Genomic DNA, 20,974 nt, shown 5'->3' with positions numbered 1-20,974 from the left:
AATTTGACCTTCAAACAGGTTTTTTCTCTCTTGTTATTTAATTGATGGATTTTTCTAACAATATTCCTTATGACTATCGTTAACACGCATTGAATAAATTGTACAATCAAGTAACCGCCATCACATAGTTAATAAATAACCTCTATGTACAATTGTTTAATGCATGTTAACGTAGGGCTGTCGTTGGAAAAATCTTTTAATTATTTATATTTAAATTTTAGTAATCTTGACAAAATGTGCTTTGACCATTTACATATCCTGTTCACTTTGTCTCGATAATGTTAAGCTTGCATTCTTAATTAGGATAGCTTATATGGATACCCCGATACAAATTATTATGTGTTCAAACTAACTTGTGTGATAATTATTATGATTTTTGTATGTTTGGGACGCACCCTCAGGCCTCAGCCACATGATAGAATTAGCTCCATGTCTTATTTCTTTATATATGAAATGGAATTTGATTAATCCTCCTTGTTTTAGGATAAAATGAAGATAGCAACAAGTGCAAAAGAACAGAAGAAGTTGCAATCACGGACACCCGCTTCTTTACTTTCAAATAAAAGGAAAATTAGGCATTTGAAAGAAAATTCTGTAAATGATGAAAATTCACTCGCTCAAGAGTCGCACAAACTGAAGCGTGCCAAAATGTCCAGTACAGAAGACGCCTTACTAGAACAGAATTCAGTACATGAAAGACACATAACCGTTAATGAAAAGGATGCCCAGAAAGAGGCTGTAGATGATGATTTGGAATTAGTTGAAGATGACAACACTCATTATTCTACTTTCCGTGACTCTGCATTGTCAAACATACCGTCTTCCCACAAAAAAAGCTTTGTATGGACGAGAAACAAAGATAGGTAAAAAAAATATATATATGGTACTAATATGCATTTTACTTTATCAACAACTAATGGTCGATCTTAAAGGTGACAAAATAAGCTGGTCTGCTGGGTTGGGTAACATGTCAAAAATGTTTGTTGAAAATGGACGGTTTTCATCTGGGGGTCAAGTTGGGTTGGGATGACCCGCCGGCCGCCGATACCTATTTCTCCAATTTCATGAAGTTTCAATGTATTATCTACATTAAGAAAACATTTCTATGGACTGAAAACAAAGACATGTAGTTTAGTTAACTGGAAAATTTTACTGCAGGTTGAGATATAGTCATTCGAATTGAAAGTTATTAAAAATTTTGTTTGGTATAGGTTGAAATGTAGTCCAGTGACGATTTTTGTAGTTAAATTTATCCTTCTTATTTCTTTGAATTACAAGATAACAAGATTGCTACTTAACACTAAAATCGAGGTGGTAATTTTTACTCATTTCCTTATTAATTGGTTAATTCGGGGTATGTTTTATCTTTACCTTGTCAAATGACCGTTTTAGGTCAACTGACCTACACAAAAGTACACGGACCCATCACCTGACTTCACCTGGCCTGCTCTTTTTGTCTCCTTCACCTTAAGTTTCCAGTGAAACACGGCAAGACTTGTGTTTATGCGTGCCTGCATTGATATATTGTGCACGAAATGATGATGTTTATATATATATATATATATATATATATATATATATATATATATATATATATATATATATATATATATAATGATGTGTTTCAGGCAGTTGGTGATTGAGTATGTAAAACACCGTGCTGCTCTTGGAGCAAAGTTTCACCACACAGCTTGGGCATCACTTCAAAGTTTACCAGGACCTCCTTATGCATGCAAAAGAAGAATGTCAAACCTGAACAAAAACAAACAGTTCAAAGAAATTGTAATGAGAATCTGTAACCTGCTTAGTGTGAGATATTCAAAACATCTTCAACATTCTCAGAAAAAATCACCTGCTGGTGAAAATTTTAGATTGGTTATCGAGCAAAATGCTCATGCAGTTATCGATCATACAAATGATTTCGATATTGAAAAACGATGGGATGATTTTGAAAACAAAGATATAAAGATGCTCCTTGATGATGCTCTTAAATACACACAGCTTGCTAAATCAGAGGTCACTAAAGGTGCTCAAGACATATCCAAGTACACTCAGTCACAGGTTGGTGGTGAACAACATGTAATACTAGCTCCTTTTCACTCCTTATCTTTTTTTGCATAAGAAAGTTGACTATAAATGTTTCAATTTTTGTCTCCCGTTGTTAGGAATTGGATGAAAACAACATGGGTTCATCAAGTAGCCCCATCAATGAATTAAAGAAAGATGGCTCCGGGAGTCAAGCATCTACTCGAAGATCAAGACGCCCTCTTCCCGAAAGCTATGCCATGCTTATGAATAAAGTAAAAGGTTTTGGTACCCGTGCTTACAAGTCATTAGCAGTTTCTAATGCCATGGAGTTATTCAAGCTTGTATTCCTGAACACTGCAAAAACACCAGAGGTTCCAAACATGCTAGCTGAAACATTGCGCCGATATTCAGAACCTGATCTGTTGACTTCCTTTAACTACCTCAGAGACAGAAACTTCATGGTATAAAAAATCTTTGTTTTTTTGTAATATTTTGTAATGTAATCTGAGCCCTCCCCTTTTTTGGCAGGTGAGGGGTAATGGAAATAGTCACTTTGTACTCTCCCAACAGTTTTTATATAATATTTCTTCATCTCCTTTCCCTGTTAATACTGGAAAAAGAGCTGTTAAGATGAGTAGGTGGCTTCATGAGAGACAAAATGAATTGCTGGACACCGGGGTACATCTATCTGCCGATGATTTGCAGTGTGGAGATGTCCTCCAACTGTCTGTGCTAATGGTATCGGAAAAAATATCAGTGTTTCCTTGTTTGCCTGATGAGGGTGTTGGTACGTTCGTGGACATGAAGAAACGTAAATGTGTCAACAATGAAGACTGCAGTGTTGAGATAACTAAGAGGCCGAAATTAATGGACAGAAAAGAAAAAGGGTTTCCAGGTATCCAGTTATCTTTAAGCTGCGGTACAGTTTCAAGCGTTGACGCGACTACATTATCTGGAGACGAGAATGCAATAACTTATAGTTTCAGTTTAGAGCACAATTCAGCAGCGCCTTGTGTACACCTGGAACATACTGCCTCTGAGTCAACATGGGAAGCTATGACTAGCTATGCTAGACACCTGGAGGAGTCTTATTCTCAGGAACCATCTATGTTGTGTCCCAATCTGTTTAAAACTATGTATTCAGCAATACAAAAGGCTGGCGACCAGGGTTTAAGCATGGAAGAAATCTTCCACATCACTGACTTGAATGGTATGCATTCGTTACTTGTTTTGTAGAGATGGCAAGCAAGATGGGTCATTTTATAGTTCCAACTACGAATTATGGATTGGGTCAGGTTCAACAATTTCAGTGAGACTTTTATTTTGAAACTTTGTAACTATTTAGTGCATTAGTTCTGATCATGAAGGAAATCAATACAGTAATAATCGTAACCACTTATTTAACAATATAGGAGGTCATATACATTAGAATAAACATAAACAATGGGCGACATTCAATCTGTTTGATCGCTTCTTTTCAAGCTAAATTATGTGCTTTGGCCCACTTAAGATTAAACACAACTGGGATTGACTGGTTGGAATTGCCTCCTTCATTGTCATGTGGTCTTTATCTGTATTTCATTTCATATAAATAATAATCTTATTATATGGTTTTAGGAGAAAATATTCCAGAACTTATTGTTGAGGTGCTTGAGGCATTCGGGCATGCTTTTAAGGTTTGTTTTACTATTACGCTGTAATGTCATTACGTCTTTCTCTGCTCACACACTCAGATTTTTCTCATATATAGCATTGTTATCACAGAAACATAGATCATTTATTTAGTATAATCCTAAGTAAGCAGAAGTGAGCTTTTTTTGGGTAGCCAGGGAAATGGCCACGGGATAACACGGTAATACCGCATACGTCCAAGTAAAAGTACTCGCTCTCCCTTGTTAACCTAAACAGGGAAAACCTCATCCGTTTACTCGTTCAAGCCGAACTAAGCTTACAAACAGTTGGTTATTTATTGAAAGCAAGTAGGTTAGAAGCTTAGTCTAGTAAAGTTGAGTCGATAAAATTTTTTGGATTTCATAATGCCAATGGAACCAAATAGTTGCTCTATTGTAAAGCAAGGTGATAGTATCATCGGCTACATGTGCAAGATTTTATTAACATTTGATCCTACATTTCCATCTATATCCCTTAACGTATGTAACCAACAGAAATACCAGTATTGCACTCTAGAGTGGAGAGATACTTAAGATTAGCTAAAGACTACAAATAATGTTACTTATATCGGGGATTTGGGTCACTGAACTTTTTGGTTCTTAAATACAGGTTAACGCTTACGATTCTGTCCGTGTTGTTGACTCACTATATCGTTCAAAGTACTCTTTGACCTCAATGGGTTCCCACCAACATGATCTCGATGCAAAGGTGCCAGAGAGAAGCAGTAATGAAGGTGAGCTATTGGAGTTGCAGCAAGAATGTCCTAAAAATAATGACAAAAAATTAGTGGGAGAAACTTGCACTGACCTTGAGTTGCATAAAAGTAGCGATGAGGTGCATCACAGAGTAACCAACCTGCATCACCGGCAAGAGATTTCTCATCCTATGAGGGAAGTGGAGAGTAACCATGAGCTTGAAACATACACAATTGAGAAAGTTATGTCTCCAAGAACGGGCCCGCAGGAGAATATGTGTGAATCTCATGATGGTGATATTTTTTCTTCCTATAAACCAATATTTCCATGGGTTAATGGAGATGGTACCATCAATGAGTTAGTTTATAAGGCGCTTGTACGCCGTGTTCTGGGTATTGTGATGCAGAATCCTGGGATTTTGGAGGTACGACCATGTTGTTAGTTATTATTAAATTAGGATGATATACATTTCCAAATATGTAATGATATAATACTTAGATACATTAAACTGTCTGAAAGTGTAAGTGCTTCGTATTATGTACATAAACCTTATATCAAAACAAGTAATTATCTAAAACCCTTTAATTAATATTTATTATTTTTTTAATAATGACCCTGTAATATTAACATGCAGTTCAACTGGTCATTTTGTTGTTGCAGGGCCAGATGAATGCATTAAATCCCCAGGTATGATACCAGATCCTCATAGGAATTTAGTAATGTAGACGAGCAAGGACAGTAAGGTTTTACCATCATTAAAAAATCCAGGCTTTGCCAATGAAAATAATACTATCGTAAATAAATTCTGTTTTTCTTTCTGTACTTTGATAAACAGAAAAAAGTTGTTATATGCCAAAATTGCAAAGTTGTTCCATCTTTTAAAAAATTTGCATTGGTTCTTAGAATGTTTAATGTAGATGTCACTAATTAATGCTTGTCAACTAAAACTAATACCAGTAGGTAATTTTACTTTTAATATGAATATGATATGATGAATGTGAATTTTTCGTCCTGTTACTTATGATGAATAATTTTATCCTTAAATTCAAACACATTTATCAGAGCTGTAGAAAACTATTGGAGCTGATGATTCTAGATGGCCATATCAGAGTGAGGAAGATGTATCAGTCCATATCCAGCAGACCTCCTCCATTGTTAAATCGTCTTCTTGGTTGCAACCTTGAGAAACCAAAGTTAGTTTGCAAACATCATTTGTATGCAAACCTTAAGAGTGTCAGTTATTTGTAGAATTGATAATCGGCAATTGCTGTTTTCGTGGATATAAGTTTGGCAAATGCCTTCCTAGATGATCCTGTTTGTGGTTGTTAAGTGCATGTTTATGTTTGTTAATTTTGGCTATGTGCTGCTGGGTCACATATAATTTCTGTTAAATATACTCCATTACCAATTTTGTCTGCATCATGGATGCAAAGAATCCAGATATGAGGATTTAAATGAATGGGCTAAAATAATGTGAACTTTTTTATAGTTAAACTCTGACATTTCTTGTATGATAAATGCTACTTACCACTTGCTTGGTTGGAGGTCTTAGATGGTGATAATGGGGATGAATATCATTGATGATGTTTGATTTCATCACCCTTTCTTAAATGGTAGTTAACCATTGCAAACTAATTGGTAATTCACCATTACCAATTAAATTGAATTGATGTGGTATAAAAGATTAATGGCAACACATATAAAATTCAACTCCCGGTTCATTACAATGTATAAGCCACTTTTAAGGTTGCTGATTTGTCACTATGTCGGGGATAATGGCGATGTTGTAGACACGAAAACGAGTTTTTTCGAAGAAGTGTAGAATTGAAGGTTGATCAAGAGGAAGGCTCAAATCCAGTAGCTTTATAATTATATTGATAAGAATGGTGGGCTTGCTTTTGTGCATATTGATCAAGGTTAGCTACAAGTCGGTCAATTAGGAATAGCAACCGTCGGTCAACAAATTGCTGAATAATAAGGAACTACTGAAATGAATCACGGGCTTGTTTAAACGAAACAATTTAATGACATGTTTTAGGTATTAAGTGAATGTAAATGTTAAATTCATTTATTTTAATGACCCGTTCGACTAAGAAACTTGTCGTTGTTTTTACAAATATATAGAGACATATATTTCCGCATACATATGTAACGTAATTAATCTCGTAAAGAGAATCTATATTTGAATATTAATAATATAATAATTATTATTATACTAAAAAAAAAAAAAAAAGTTTACTCAAAGTTGAGTATTTATATTTTTAATCATGATTATTAGTAATAATAAATATCTTTTGAAAATTTTTTAGAAAACTAAAATACAATTATTATATAAAAGTTGTACAATATGCTCTAAAATTTGTAAATGTGTTCATTCAGTATTTTTAAAACAATTATTATATCAGGAGAGATTAGTATTTCCTTTTATAAAAGATTTCGTATTATTTTTTTTAATTAAATTAATATAAAATAATGACATCATCAAAGATATTTTAATTTTTTTTTATTTTGAATTATTTTTATGCTTAGAAAATATTTATTTATGACATCATCATTTTAGAGATTTAATAGATATTATAGATGCTTTGTTTTGTGTTTATCAAAAACTTTAATTTTTATTTTGTTTTTATTCATATCTTTAAAAGGCACGTTATATTTCTTTAGTTAATTGATTTTAAGCTTGATTAAGTAAAAGTTAGCGATGCCGGTATTGGCTTTTATGTCTTCCGTGAGTTCAAATTCCTACGTTAAGGCTCTATTTGTTTAGAACTTAATGATATAGAATTGAATAAGTCGTATGATGTTTGTTTTGACTTGATGAAAATAGATATCGTAATATTCCAAAGTCAAGAAAAATGTGAATTTTCATATTCGCTCTTACTCTTTCAAACTGCCGTATGTATAAAGTTAGATTTGTAATTTTAATTATTCAGTCAGTTTTACATTACTTATTCCTCACAAACATCATAAATACATTCATACCACTCACCACCACAACATCATAAGTTCATTCAGACCACGGAGGAGATTAGTAAAACTAAAAAACAAACCGGGCCTCACAGTGCTCACACTCAATTTCACTTAGACGAGTACTAACGGTAACGTCTTTTTATTCGTCATTTTTTTTTTTTTTTTGAAAAATAGAGATACCATATTAAGGGCTCCGTCATTAACGTCGGTGGAAAGAAATATTTGCATTTCGTCTATATTTTGAAGTTGGAAGACGCACTCAAATGGAGCTCACATGTAATAGTGATCAGCTAAAAAGATAATATATATGAACATGCTTCATACAATTTATATTATTATTTTATTTTTACCCTTTCTAAATATAATTGATAATAATAAATTAAGTGGGTCTCGTCTTTCTAAAAAGATATTTTATGATTAGTAGCGTTTAGTTTTTCTAAAGGTATATGTTGACGTGACGTTGATAATGTTAAGTCCTTTTTAAAAAGTATGTTATGATTTAGAGTATATTTTTTTTTATATATATCAAATTCAACAACAATATAATAATTTGACCGCGGGCAATGCTGCCAGGCTTTAGGGAATGCTAATTTGAACCATTTCGGTTTAATGGGTCAAACCGGTCAGCTCAATATGTTAAGTGTTACCCGGTCAATCTGCTGCTGCTCAGCTTAATTTACATTTACAATCTCAATTTTTCGAGTAAGGGTATGGTTGTCTACGTCCTACCTCCCTCGTATCCCATCTCGGAAGGATTGGGTAATGTTGTTGTTGTTGACTTGTTGTTGTATGAATGATTTCTTTTATCAAGATGCAAGTATCATGTAGTATGATGAATTGATTATACTTGGTAATACAATGGAAGTTCCAAATGTTTTAAAATGGACCAACTAGTCTACTAGTCACCACGTGCCTTTTCATCATTGAACAAAAGTGACTTAATAACAACATAATAATAACGACCACAAACACTCCAGAGTAATGTCCAATATAATATAATAATAAAGTGATTTAGAGCTAAAAAAAACTCCAGAGTAATGTCCAATATAATATAATAATAAAGTGATTTAGAGCTAAAAAAAACAATCCATAGACTTTTAACCGCAACCCAACCCGTCAGCCCCGCCCAATATGCCACTCGTAGATGATCCACAAGCAATCAACAAAGTTAAGATTTTCAGTTACGCATGTCTCACCGAATCGATAAATTCATCAGCAAGCATCAAAAGGAGATCCTCAACTTCGGGATCTAAAACTGCATTTGGATCAACCTGAGTACAGAAGCATGCGATAAATGTGAATAAATCTGTACTAACTACGCTAATTCAAAACGAGTTACGTAAATTTAGAAAGTAGCAACTCATTCCAATAACTAGAAATTGAAATTCACAACTCATATGAAATGCAGAATCTCGAATTTTAATAAATAAAAATAATTCAATGCCCAAATCTTATATTGACTGACCTGTGCAACCAAATCTTGAATTTTCCTTTTACCAAGAAGATGATTGCTAGCCTCTGTCCCTTGGCTTGAGCTTCCACCAGGTTGTGATCCGGTCAAACTTACCGATTTTGGACCCGCAGATCCTCCAATTTTCGGTGACTGTTGCTGCAAAAGGTATTGCTGAGCTGGCAATTGTTGTTGTTGATGCTCAATCGGTTGTTGCTGAACCATTTGTGATAAAGACATTGAATTCTGCAATTGTGAAGAATGAAGTTGTTGAGCCAAAAATGCTTGTTGTTGAAGGGGAAACGAAGGAGAATTAGGTGATGACGTGGCGGGTATTTGCTTTGACCATTGTTGTTGAGTTAAATTGTTTTGCATCATGACTAATTGGCCATTTGGACCTAAAGCTGACAACTGCGAGTTCATGAATGAAGCCCTCGATAGGCCTTGTGCCTGCAATTTTTGACATCAAATCCATAAAATTGGCAAGGGTCGGCATCAGTGGTGAATGTAGCTACAAAGGTGTCGGGAAAAAAAAAGCAAACAAACTAACTTTTTTTCTTCAACAACAAATTTCAGAAAGTAAGTTGTTTTCAAATAAAGCTCATATCTACCTTACTAACCATAATTCAAAGGAAACGCTAAGAAAAATCACAGACCATCATATATTTAATGCAAAATACTGAACATTTGTTTACGCATCTTATGGTGTCATTTACAGGTTACAGCATTTGGTACCGCCTTGGCTAAGTGTAGACGCTGGGAGAGGACCTTAGAATCAATCTAACACGATCTAGAGGCGGAATAACACTAGAACGAGCTTAAACGAATATCTATGTGTTTTCGGGTTCGTACGAGTCAAACCAAGATTAGATCTTGATAAACACGAAGCCTAGACTGACATTCTGTGGTATTTGGACATGAAGATTGAATGAGACCGGACATGGAACTGTTTGTGTGTGTGAAATGTGCAGGGTGATTAACCAAATTAGTGGAGATTAACTTGGCTTAAATATCCCAGATCATATGTCGGTCGACTGTTGTTGACAATCGGTCGACTGACTATGTCAGTCAGCCGACTGTCGAGTAACATTACATATTACATTTAAACGTTTACAAATATATAAAGTAACAAATCGACAATCAACGTTAAACAATATTACAGGTTACAACATGATCGAAATAAAACATTAAAGTTCATGGAACTAGGGATTACAAAATATGCACTAACACTAAGCACCGCAAATCTTCAATTGTAGAATCAAAAGATGTGTTGCTACACCTAGGTAAGGGCTTAATCAACTACTTCTAATATTTCACTACGCTCAGGATGATTAGCTTTTTTGTATGGGTCAACGTGAAACACTTTTTTCTTTTTATAAATAGGTAGGGTGTTAAAAATCATTATAAATCGATGTTGTTTGAATCAATTAAAATTTTGATTAACATCAAATTTCTACGTATAAATGCACTTTGTATGACTTATAATCCGTACGATTCGTTTCCTTTAAACTTTAATTCTGTTACATGTTTGAGTTTTGACCTGTAAAGAGGCAATGCATAACAACGTAACATAACTAATTTAGGTTGTGTATATATTTTCTTGTGTTGTAGCTCTTACATCTATATTAACTTGAACCGAAGTGGGCATCATAGGTTCATTTCAACCCACAAGTTGGGGTCTTCATACTTTAAATGTCTGGTAATGACGTGCATTTATCTGTATGTGATATTCTACAGAAAAGAACTACAAATTGAAAATTCCTGGCTTTTCAAGTGAAGAGAAGAAACAACAAAATAATGTAAGTTTTTTTTTTTTCCTTATGCTATGTTTATTAGCCCACTAAACTGCACCGTTATTGTGTTGAATTCTTCTATAATAGTTGTATATGTGTTATGACTTGAACCTGCCTTTGATCAGAGTATAACCCTAATACACAATAGCCGAATATAAAACACAAGAATAAAAAACGACACAAGAAATTTATAGTGGTTCAGTTTCGATGTGAAACCTACATCCACTTTAAAACTAGAGAGTATTATTATTAATTTGGAGGTGATACATTACAAGTACATATTAGAGAGTATTTATAGACAAGGATCAAATAAACCCTAGTCTAAGTAAAACCCTAAAAACCGGCCCAAACTAATTAGGGTTGGCAAAACCCTAACTTAGTCACCAAGTAATATGCTGGCCATATACTTAGCTTGCCTGCTAAGCATTGAGAAGCCTACCTACATTAACAATCTCCCACTTTGAGGCTTCGAATATCATCGATCTGCACTCTTGTACTTCTGCTTTGCAAGACTTTGCTCATCTCTCTTCTCTCTAGTTCCTGCCTTCTCTTCAATGTTCCTGAAGGCCAGTTGAAGCTATGCACAGCTTCAACTTATCCAGCGTTACTGTTTTGGTGAACATATCTGCTGGATTCTTTGAACCTGGAATGATCTCCAGATTAAATGTTCCATTGCTTATCCGTTCTCTGATAAAGTGACACTTCATGCCAATGTGCTTCGTCTTAGCATGATAGACTGGATTCTTCGCTAATTTAGCTGCGCTCTCATTATCACAATATAAGACATATTCTGTCTGTTTGCTACCCAGTTCTTTCATGAATGTCTTCAACCATACTAGTTCTTTACTGGCTTCAGTCAAGGCTATGTATTCTACTTCAGTAGTAGATAGAGCCACACTCTTTTGAAGCTTAGACATCCAACTCACTGCCGTTCCTCCTATAATGAATACATACCCGGTGGTGCTCTTGAAGGTATTATTGCATCTATCCAGATCTGCATCAGAATAACCCATGAGAGTAGTATCCCTTCCCTTGAAACATAACCCAACTTTGGAAATACCCTTTAAATACCGCATTATCCACTTCACTGCTTCCCAATGTTCCTTCCCCGGAGCTGACATAAAGTGACTAACCATCCCAACTGCATGTGCTATATCAGGTCTTGTACACACCATAGCGTACATTAGACTACCCACGGCGGATGCATAAGGAACCTTAGCCATTTCTGCTTTTTCTACTTCAATTTTAGGAGACTGATGTTTAGAAAGCTTTAGATGATTTCCCAACGGTGTGTTTCTTGGCTTTGTAGACTCACCATTCATTCTGAACTTTTCAAGAACCTTACGAATATACTTTTCTTGAGATAAAGAAATTGACCCGTCTTTATTCCTGCATATACTCATACCGAGAATCTGCTTAGCTGGCCCGAGATCCTTCATTTCAAATTCTCTAGATAATTGCTTCTTCAAATTGCGTATTTCAACCATATCAGAACCTACAATTAACATATCATCGACATAAAGAAGCAATATAATATAGGAGCTCTTGAACTTCTTCAAATAACAACAATGATCTGTAGAACTTCTCATGAATCCCGTCTTCTCCATGAAATTATCAAATTTCAAGTACCACTGTCTGGGAGCTTGTTTCAAACCATACAAGCTTCTCTTTAGATTACACACAAGACTCTCCTTTCCTTTGACACAAAACCCCTCTGGTTGAGACATATAAATGTCTTCTTCAATGTCGCCATGCAGAAAGGCTGTTTTAACATCCAACTGTTCTAATTGTAACTTCTCGATTGCCACCATACTTGGAACCAATCTGATAGTCGTCATCTTCACTACTGGAGAAAAGATTTCAGCATAGTCGACTCCTTTCTTTTGTTGAAATCCTTTGGCAACTAATCTTGCTTTGTATCGTTTAGAATCATCTTCTTCATCTTTAACTCTGAAAACCCATTTATTCTGTAGGGTTCTCTTTCCTGGTGGTAACTTGGTTAACTTCTAAGTCTGATTCTTTAATAAAGATTCCATCTCACTTTTCATAGCATGCTCCCACTGGAACGAATCTTTCACCTTCATTGCCTCAGAATAACTTTCTGGTTTCCCATTTTCTGTCAAAAGAAGATAGTTAACTGTTGAACTAAACCTATCTGGCTGTCTTGTGACTCGTGTAAATCTCCTGACCCAATTGGACTGGTCAGGTTGTAGTGGGGGCTGTTGGGGCTGCTCATCATCAGAATCTGAGCTTCCACTATCAGAAATCTGCTCATGATCAGAATCCGAGCTTTCACTGTTAGGAACTCCCACTGGAACTTCAGTTTCATACTCTGGAGTTTTCCTTTCATCCTCTCTTGTTGTCTCTGTGTCAAATTCAACTGATTCTTTTTCTTTTGTTGTTGAGTTAAAATCCTTGTACAACATTGCTTCATTGAAGGTGACATGTTTACTTCTGATAACATGTTTTCCTTTGTTATCCCATAACCTGTAAGCAATGTCACTTCCCCCATAACCAATGAACATGTAATTCTTTGCTTTTGCATCGAGTTTGTCACCATCTTCATTAATATCATATGCACTGCACCCAAAGATTTTTAGATGCTCATAATTAACTGCTTTTCCTCTCCATTCTTCTTCGGGTATTTTGAAATCAAGTGGAGCTGATGGAGAACGGTTGATCAAATAAGCGGCAATGCTTACTGCATATGCCCATAGAGTCTTTGGTAGCCCACAATTAAGTCTCATGCTACGTGCTCTCTCATTTAAAGTACGATTCATCCTTTCTGCAACTCCGTTTTGTTGTGGGGTACCTGGAACCGTCTTGATCATCCGAATGCCATGATCAGCACAATAGTTAACGAATTCGGTGCTGATATATTCTCCTCCATTATCCGACTTCAAGCATTTTACCTTCAAATCAGAAGATAATTCAACAGTAGATTTCTATTTCTTAAAAGCTTCAAATACATCAGATTTATTATTAAGAAAGTAAACTCATACCTTGCGTGTTGAATCATCGATGAAAGTAACATAATAGTGTTCTCCTCCTAATGAAGAAACAGGAGTAGGCCCGAACACATCCGTGTGTACTAGCTCCAACTTCTGAGCCTTTAAAGTTCTGCCTGCTTTTGTAAAGGTGACCTTCTTCTTCTTTCCTAGAACACATGACTCGCAAAAGTCTGATTCAACTCTCTTCATACCAGAAATTTTACCATTAGACACTAGCATTTTCATTCCTTTGTCACTCATGTGACCTAAACGTTGGTGCCACTGACTGGTTAAGCTTCGATCATTGGAAACTGCATTTACTTCTTTAACTGGAACTTCTACCATATAAAGAGTGTCTCTCTTCTTACCCTTGGCTATTACTAAGTTCCCCTTTATTACTTTCCACTGACCTTCACCAAATATCACACTATATCATTGATCATCAAGCTGTCCAACAGAGATAAGTTTTTTCTTTAGGTCAGGAATAACTCGGACATTTTCCAAGGTCCAATTAGTGCCCGAAGAGGTCTTCAGCTCTAAGTCTCTAATCCCTGTAATGTCAAGACAATGATCATTAGCCAAACAAACTTTACCAAGATTACCTGTTCGTAGATTCTTCATCGAATGTGGAGTTGGAGTAGCATGAAACGATGCTCCTGAATCCATAACCCAAGCATCAATTGTATTCTCAATGCAGCAAACAAGGACGTTATCATAATCATCTGTTGCAGCTGCAACATTAACTTCCTTTCCCTTTGATGATGTTGGCTTAATGCACTGGTTTCGGAAATGTCCAGTCTCCTGACAATTCCAACATTTAATATCATTCCTTGTTCTCGACTAGGGATGGCATCGGGTCGGGTTTGGGTCGGGTTTAGTGAGACGACCCGACCTTAACCATAAGGACGAATACAATAACATATGATTTCATCGCGAGGTATTGACCTCTATATGCGACATTTTTCAAAAACTGCATTTGTTTTTACAATACAAACCATAGCTTTTATTACAAATACAAGGTTTAAACAACTTAATAATGATTATCGTTTAGCGATAATCTTAGACTTACAAACTTTACATGTGATAATAACAATACGACCTCCAACATATTTTACATTACAAATCCTCCGATATGCAGTTTTATTTTTGACACAAATATGCATACTCAAGATCTTGCTTAAATTCAACATGTTGCAGCGGAAGCTTTTAGTTATCACCTGAGAATAAACATGCTTAAAACGTCAACATAAAGTTGGTGAGATATAGGTTTAATGCCGGTAGCGTTATAAATATAGACCACAAGATTTCATATATAAACGTTTCAATAAAAATATTCTAAGTTGTTGAGCACTTGATAACCATACTTAACATTTAATCAACGTCGCATATTCCCTTTATTATGAAATCTTACTACACCGTACCAAGTGTAGTCACCGAAACGAAGTACTGTGCAACCGTTGAATACTGGTCGTCCAGTCCGGTTGGGGTTGTCAGGCCCGATAGATCTATCAACAGGATTCGCGTTTACAATACCTCATGTAAATAGTAGTTACCAAGTTACAGGGAAGTATGCCAGTGGTACAACTCAACGTAGAATATATATTTTTAATCACTTGTGTCCATAACGTAAATCATAAAATGCATGTATTCTCATCCCGAAATATTTAGAGTTTAAAAGTGGGACTATATACTCACTTTTGTCTTGAAGGTATTTAACTCGACTTGGTCTCCGATAGATATCACGAACCTAACCATATATATGATATATCAACATATTTTCTTTTTAAGAAATAAACGTTTCATATATATACTTTTAATAATTTCTTAGTCCGTAGTTAGCAGTCCGATGTTAGTAGTCCACAATTAATTGCTAAAAAAAATAAAGACCCCATCGTATTCATGTTGATCGGAATTAATCTTGACCCACGGTACCGTGTTGTCAAATGACGTGTTGCGTACATAAAGTACCGTGTTGTCAAATGACGTGTTGCGTACGTACATGAGGTCTTATGATTAATCTTCTCGTGTTGTTTACGGGTGGTCCTGAAATATATAAAATTAAATCATGAGTAAATATATATGAAATATCATATTAATTAGGAAAGATATGATTTATTTAATTTTTCTCCAATTATTTTCGTTGTTAAACAAGCTTTGGATACCCGATCTTATTTTAGTCGTAGTTTCTTCGTTACAACTCCGTTTTTGTTGATTCAACTTGCCACTTCCTTGGATCGAGTCAAATTTTAAGAATATGAACTGTAAATACCTTGGTTTACATTCGGAATCACAGGTTATAGTCCAAACTCTAGGTGAATCTTATGAAAGTAATCATTTTTGTCATAAAAACAACATTTAATGGTCATTTTTCTAAAAATACTTATACTTTGAATTAAACCATGAAATTTTTATGTGTTAACATATTCATAAGAAATATCATTTTTCCAGAACATGAACTTCTAATTCAAAGTTCAAGATGATTTTTAATTATCCAACCCAAAACAGCCTCGGGTTACACTCCGACGACATAGATTCAGTTTTAAGGTGTTCTTTGTAAAAACAAGTTGTATCTTGTTAAATTAGCATATCATTATGATATATTACAAGTCTTGAAGTATTTTTAAAGTTAAGTTAGAAGGATCTATTTAGTTTGCGAACAAATTTGAAATCATTCAAACTATGTTCTTTTTGTTAAAATTTTATATCACAAAATAAGATAGCTATATAAATATGAATCGAATAAAATTATGAACAAGGTTACTACCTCAAGTTACTTGGACAAGATTGCTGTAAAAGATGAGTAAAATCCTAGAACCAAAAGAGTGGTGGAGTTGGATCAAAAGGTTGGAAGTAAACTTGTAAATTTGGAAGGATTTTTGAAGTGTTTTTGGAAGGATTTTCTTATGGTATTTAAGTGTTGTTTTTATGGCTAGATCTTCATGGATACTAGCTGAATGGTTATGGGTTCCTTATGACTTGTAAGTAGGTGTTTTTAGAGAGTAATTTGGAAGTGAGATGATGAGCTAAAAATGAAATGATGGAGAGCCTTTAAAAACATGAATGGTAAAAACAAGGACAAATTTTTATGTTGTAATCTTGTGAAATTAGTCAACAAACTTCCAAATTCCAATTACCTTATACATAAGGCAATAACATGGCTGATTAAAAAGGTTGATTTGATGTGTATATACCAATAGTAAATACATCTAGAAGATGGGTATGATACGGGTACCTATACCCTAGGTGTACGTATAGAAATCTTTGAGAAAACGGAACGAGGATTCAAATATAGCTATCTTTTGTAAATATACTTATATTGTTTTATGTATGTAAGCCCTTTAAAAGTGATAAAATACATATCTATACAATGCATGTATAAATATTATAGGTTATAAGTATTTATTTCGAAAAACGTTACGTATAGTTATCATTTTGAAAACTTAAGTTAGTAGTTTCAAAATATACTTATAACTCATTGTTATTAATACACAATGGGATGTTAAAACATTCTTAGATCATGTTGAATATATATAAATACATATATATACACAAACGTATAATTATCGTATGTTATATAGTTCGTGATATCATCGGTCAAATTGGACGGTCAAACGTTGTGTAAAACTCTTTTCAAAAACATAAATCTCAACAATTTAGATTGCTTATCATGTTGGTAAGGTTTAATTTATGTAAATATTAATCTTATAAGTGTAAAACGATCGGAAAAATCCGGGTCGTTACATTTAGGTAATCCCGGACCCGAACCCGATTAAGAAACCCCGCCCCAAACCCGGCCCGAAACCCATCGGGTCCCCATTAACTTACATACTATCGGGTTTCGGGTTTCCCCACGGGTAAACTGGTATACCCGATAGTAAAATAAACCCTAGTCTAAGTAAAACCCTAAAAACCGGCCCAAACTAATTAAGATTGGCTAAACCCTAACTTAGTCACCAAGTAATATGTTGGCCGTATACTTAGCTTGTCTGCTAAGCATTGAGAAGCCTACATACATTAACAATATGTGCCCACTAAAAGAATTTAATCATTCATGTTGGCTGAGTTAGTATTTAGTTGTTTCAAAACATGTGTATCGGCAGGGACATGTTAGCCCTGTGTTGACTTTGTCAACCCATCCAGCGGTCCCCGGTAGCCCACTGGAGCCTGGCGAAACACCATCACCCATTTCCCCACAGCATGCCAGGCCCGATAAACGAACCTGCATTGTTGTTGTTTCAATCTTCGCATGCGTGGGACCAAGGGATCATTTGGGCCCGGTAAGAATGATTTTTACGCACTATTCATGACGAGTTATGGGTTGGATTGACCAACCATATATATACAATATGGGTATTGACGCTACTATAAATATAGGTCCTAGTTTTTCAGATAAAGAAATTTAGGAGGATGTAAACATGTGATTTCATGGGTGACTTTCACCCCATTTATCTATAAATTATAACCCAAGTTGACATCAATGTAAGGCCTCCACAAAATATACATTTTCACTTATAGAATGTATAAATGAAGACATGCATGCACACACAAGTTCCAATAATATGAAGTGTGTTATAATATATATATATATATATATATATATATATATATATATATATATATATATATATATATATATATATATATATATATATATATATATATATATATATATATATATATATATATATATATATAAATGGATAGTCAATTATTGATACACAAAAGTAATATTATTGTATTACCTAAACTTGTGATATTTTTGCTATAAATAGCCATGAATGCAAGCATTAAACTTGCACCATTTTCTCACACTTACAAAGTGTTTCTTTCTTTCTCTCCATTATCATCTTTGTTCTTACACTTCATTATTAGCATTCTTAATCAAGAATCAAACCACTAAAGGTAGTTATAAGCCTACTGAATTATAACATCAAGAATCAAACCACTAAAGGTAGTTATAAGCCTACTGAATTATAACACGTTATCAGCACGATAATCTTAATACTAATTATGGTTGGCTCTGCCACCTAAATGATATATGGTCGGTTATACCACCCGAATAATATATGGTCGACACTGTCACCTAATTATCATTTATGTTACTAACATTTATATTTCTATTATCTAACATTTATATGGTCGGCACTGTCACCTAATTATCATTTATGTTATATAACATTTATTTATGATTGCTTACATATGGTCGACACTGTCGCCTACTTATCATTTATGTTATATTAAATTTATGTTTAATGTTTATATACTTATGAATATAAATTGACTCTAATTTATCATGTTGTTTGTTTTAATTTTTGATAATAGAAAATGTCGAATCTGGAAAAGCTTAAATTTACTCCTTTAGAATCAACGGGAAACAACTACATGTCATGGGTTATAAAAGTAAAAATGCATCTTAAATCAATGGGCATTCTTGAAACCATAAATGAAAACAACACTTGTTCTGAAAAAGAACAAGCAACGGCATGTTGCTTTATTCATCAACATATTGATGAATGCTTACAAAATAATTATGTGACTGTAGAAGATCCCCATGTTTTATGGGAAGGTCTCAAAAGCAGATTCAATAATCAAAGAGAAATTTTACTTCCAGCTGCTATGGATCAATGGAGAACATTAAGGTTCCAAGACTTTAAGAAAGTAAATGAATACAGCTCAGCTCTGTATAATACAGTCTCACAACTTAAATTCTGTGGACATGAAATAAGTGATGCAGACATGTTGGAGAAAACTTTCTCCACAATGAATGCTGCCAACATCACAGTGCAAAGAAATTTGAGAATGCTAAAGTTCAACACATATCCTGAACTTAATTCATATCTCTTGGTTGCAGAGCAAAATGATGAGCTATTAATGAAAAATCAGCAATCCCGTCCTACTGGTACACTTGCAATCCCTGAAGCAAATACTGCAAATAATTATAAACAGGGACAAGGACGCGGGCAAGGTCGTGATTATAATAACCATCGCCATCATCATGCCAAAAGCCATAACTATGGTAGAAACCATCCTTATGGTAATGGGAATGGGCGTGGACATGGCCGTGGTCGTGGCCGTGGTGGTCAAAGAAATAATAATCCACGAAAATATAAATATCAACCACAAAACAAGCCCACTAAACAAGATGTTGAAGAAAATTCTTCTAAAAATTCTGAAGAATCTTGTTACAGATGTGGTAGAATGGGCCACTGGGCTAATACTTGCCGAACATCTAAACATCTTGTTAAGATGTATCAGGATTCGCTGAAAGGTAAAGAAAAGGAAGTAAATTTTGTGGATAATATTGATCCAACAGTCACTGAACAACCATCTGATTTATATGAAGATTTCTTGAATTAAATTAATATGTTTCTTTTATAAATAAAACGATTTAACCTTTGTCATCATGTTTTCTCAAATGTTTCAGTTCTATATGTTTTATCAAATGTTCCAGTTCTATGTTTGATGTTTCAATTCTATGTATGTCAAATGTTTCAGTTTTATCTATTTGTGTGTAATAAACATTTTGTGTAACATTTATATACTTACTGTTTGTTTCTTATATATGAAGTTTAATATGAATTCTGCTGGAACACAACATCAATCAAGTAGTGGAGATCTCTGTATAGCAGATAGTGGTACTACACACACTATACTTAAATCTGAAAAATATTTCATTGATTTGAAACCAACGGAAGGAACTATACATACAATATCAGGTGCTGCTAACTTGATAGAAGGGATAGGAAAGGCAAAATTCATATTACCAAACGGTACAACATTTTTAATTAATAATGCCTTATTCTCTCCTAAGTCAAGCAGAAATTTATTGAGTTTTTCTGACATATACCTTAATGGATATGATTATCAGTCAGTAATGGCAGAAAATGAGAAATATTTAAGTATCACTAACAAGAATCACGTGATTGAAAAACTGCCAAGACTTAATTCTGGATTACATTATACACATATAAATGTACCAGAAGCACATATGGTGATTAAAGAAAAGTATATTGATCCTGGTGTATTTAATTTATGGCATAACAGATTGAGCCATCCAGGATCAACAATGATGAAAAGAATTATTGAATGTACACATGGACATCCACTGAAGGATAGAAAAATCCTTCATGATACAATGGTTCCATGTATATCTTGCTCTCTTGGAAAATTGATAACTAGACCCTCACCACTTAAGGTTGAGAAAGAATCACCAATGTTTCTTGAAAGAATTCAAGGTGATATTTGTGGACCAATTCATCCACCATGTGGACCATTTAGATATTTCATGGTCCTAATAGACGCATCTAGTAGATGGTCTCATGTTTGTCTGTTATCAAGCCGTAATGTGGCATTTGCAAAATTTCTTGCCGAAATTAT

The 20,974-nt window shown here is 34.4% G+C and overlaps 2 protein-coding genes across 2 annotated transcripts; one reads left to right on the top strand and one right to left on the bottom strand.

The window, feature by feature from the left end:
- Positions 1 to 1,617: 1,617 nt before the first annotated feature.
- Positions 1,618 to 7,658, top strand: LOC139890469 (uncharacterized). The gene is made up of 8 exons (XM_071873346.1): positions 1,618 to 2,061; positions 2,166 to 2,489; positions 2,557 to 3,238; positions 3,646 to 3,704; positions 4,309 to 4,818; positions 5,055 to 5,081; positions 5,457 to 5,627; positions 7,539 to 7,658. Exons 1-8 carry the CDS (start codon positions 1,618 to 1,620, stop codon positions 7,656 to 7,658), a joined length of 2,337 nt encoding a protein of 778 aa, XP_071729447.1.
- An 887-nt stretch (positions 7,659 to 8,545) lies between these two features.
- On the bottom strand, positions 8,546 to 9,437 carry LOC139890468 (transcription initiation factor TFIID subunit 12b-like). Its single transcript, XM_071873345.1, has 3 exons — positions 9,426 to 9,437; positions 8,830 to 9,264; positions 8,546 to 8,635 (listed from the first exon to the last, which is right to left on the bottom strand). Exons 1-3 carry the CDS (start codon positions 9,435 to 9,437, stop codon positions 8,546 to 8,548), a joined length of 537 nt encoding a protein of 178 aa, XP_071729446.1.
- Between the last annotated feature and the right edge of the window lie 11,537 nt (positions 9,438 to 20,974).

The sequence above is a fragment of the Rutidosis leptorrhynchoides genome, chromosome 2 (assembly GCF_046630445.1).
Source record: "Rutidosis leptorrhynchoides isolate AG116_Rl617_1_P2 chromosome 2, CSIRO_AGI_Rlap_v1, whole genome shotgun sequence".
Classification (NCBI taxonomy): Eukaryota; Viridiplantae; Streptophyta; class Magnoliopsida; order Asterales; family Asteraceae; genus Rutidosis; species Rutidosis leptorrhynchoides.
This window is presented reverse-complemented; position numbering and strand designations above follow the sequence as displayed.

What these genes read in the sequence shown, in the direction of transcription:
- LOC139890469 (XM_071873346.1), top strand. Translation starts at nt 1,618, where the DNA reads ATGTGTTTCAGGCAGTTGGTGATTGAGTATGTAAAACACCGTGCTGCT. An exon ending in CCACATCACTGACTTGAATG is followed by an intron (nt 3,239 to 3,645) that starts GTATGCATTCGT and finishes ATATGGTTTTAG; the next exon opens with GAGAAAATATTCCAGAACTT. An exon ending in CATTCGGGCATGCTTTTAAG is followed by an intron (nt 3,705 to 4,308) that starts GTTTGTTTTACT and finishes TCTTAAATACAG; the next exon opens with GTTAACGCTTACGATTCTGT.
- LOC139890468 (XM_071873345.1), bottom strand. An exon ending in TTCAAGATTTGGTTGCACAG is followed by an intron (nt 8,636 to 8,829) that starts GTCAGTCAATAT and finishes TTCTGTACTCAG; the next exon opens with GTTGATCCAAATGCAGTTTT.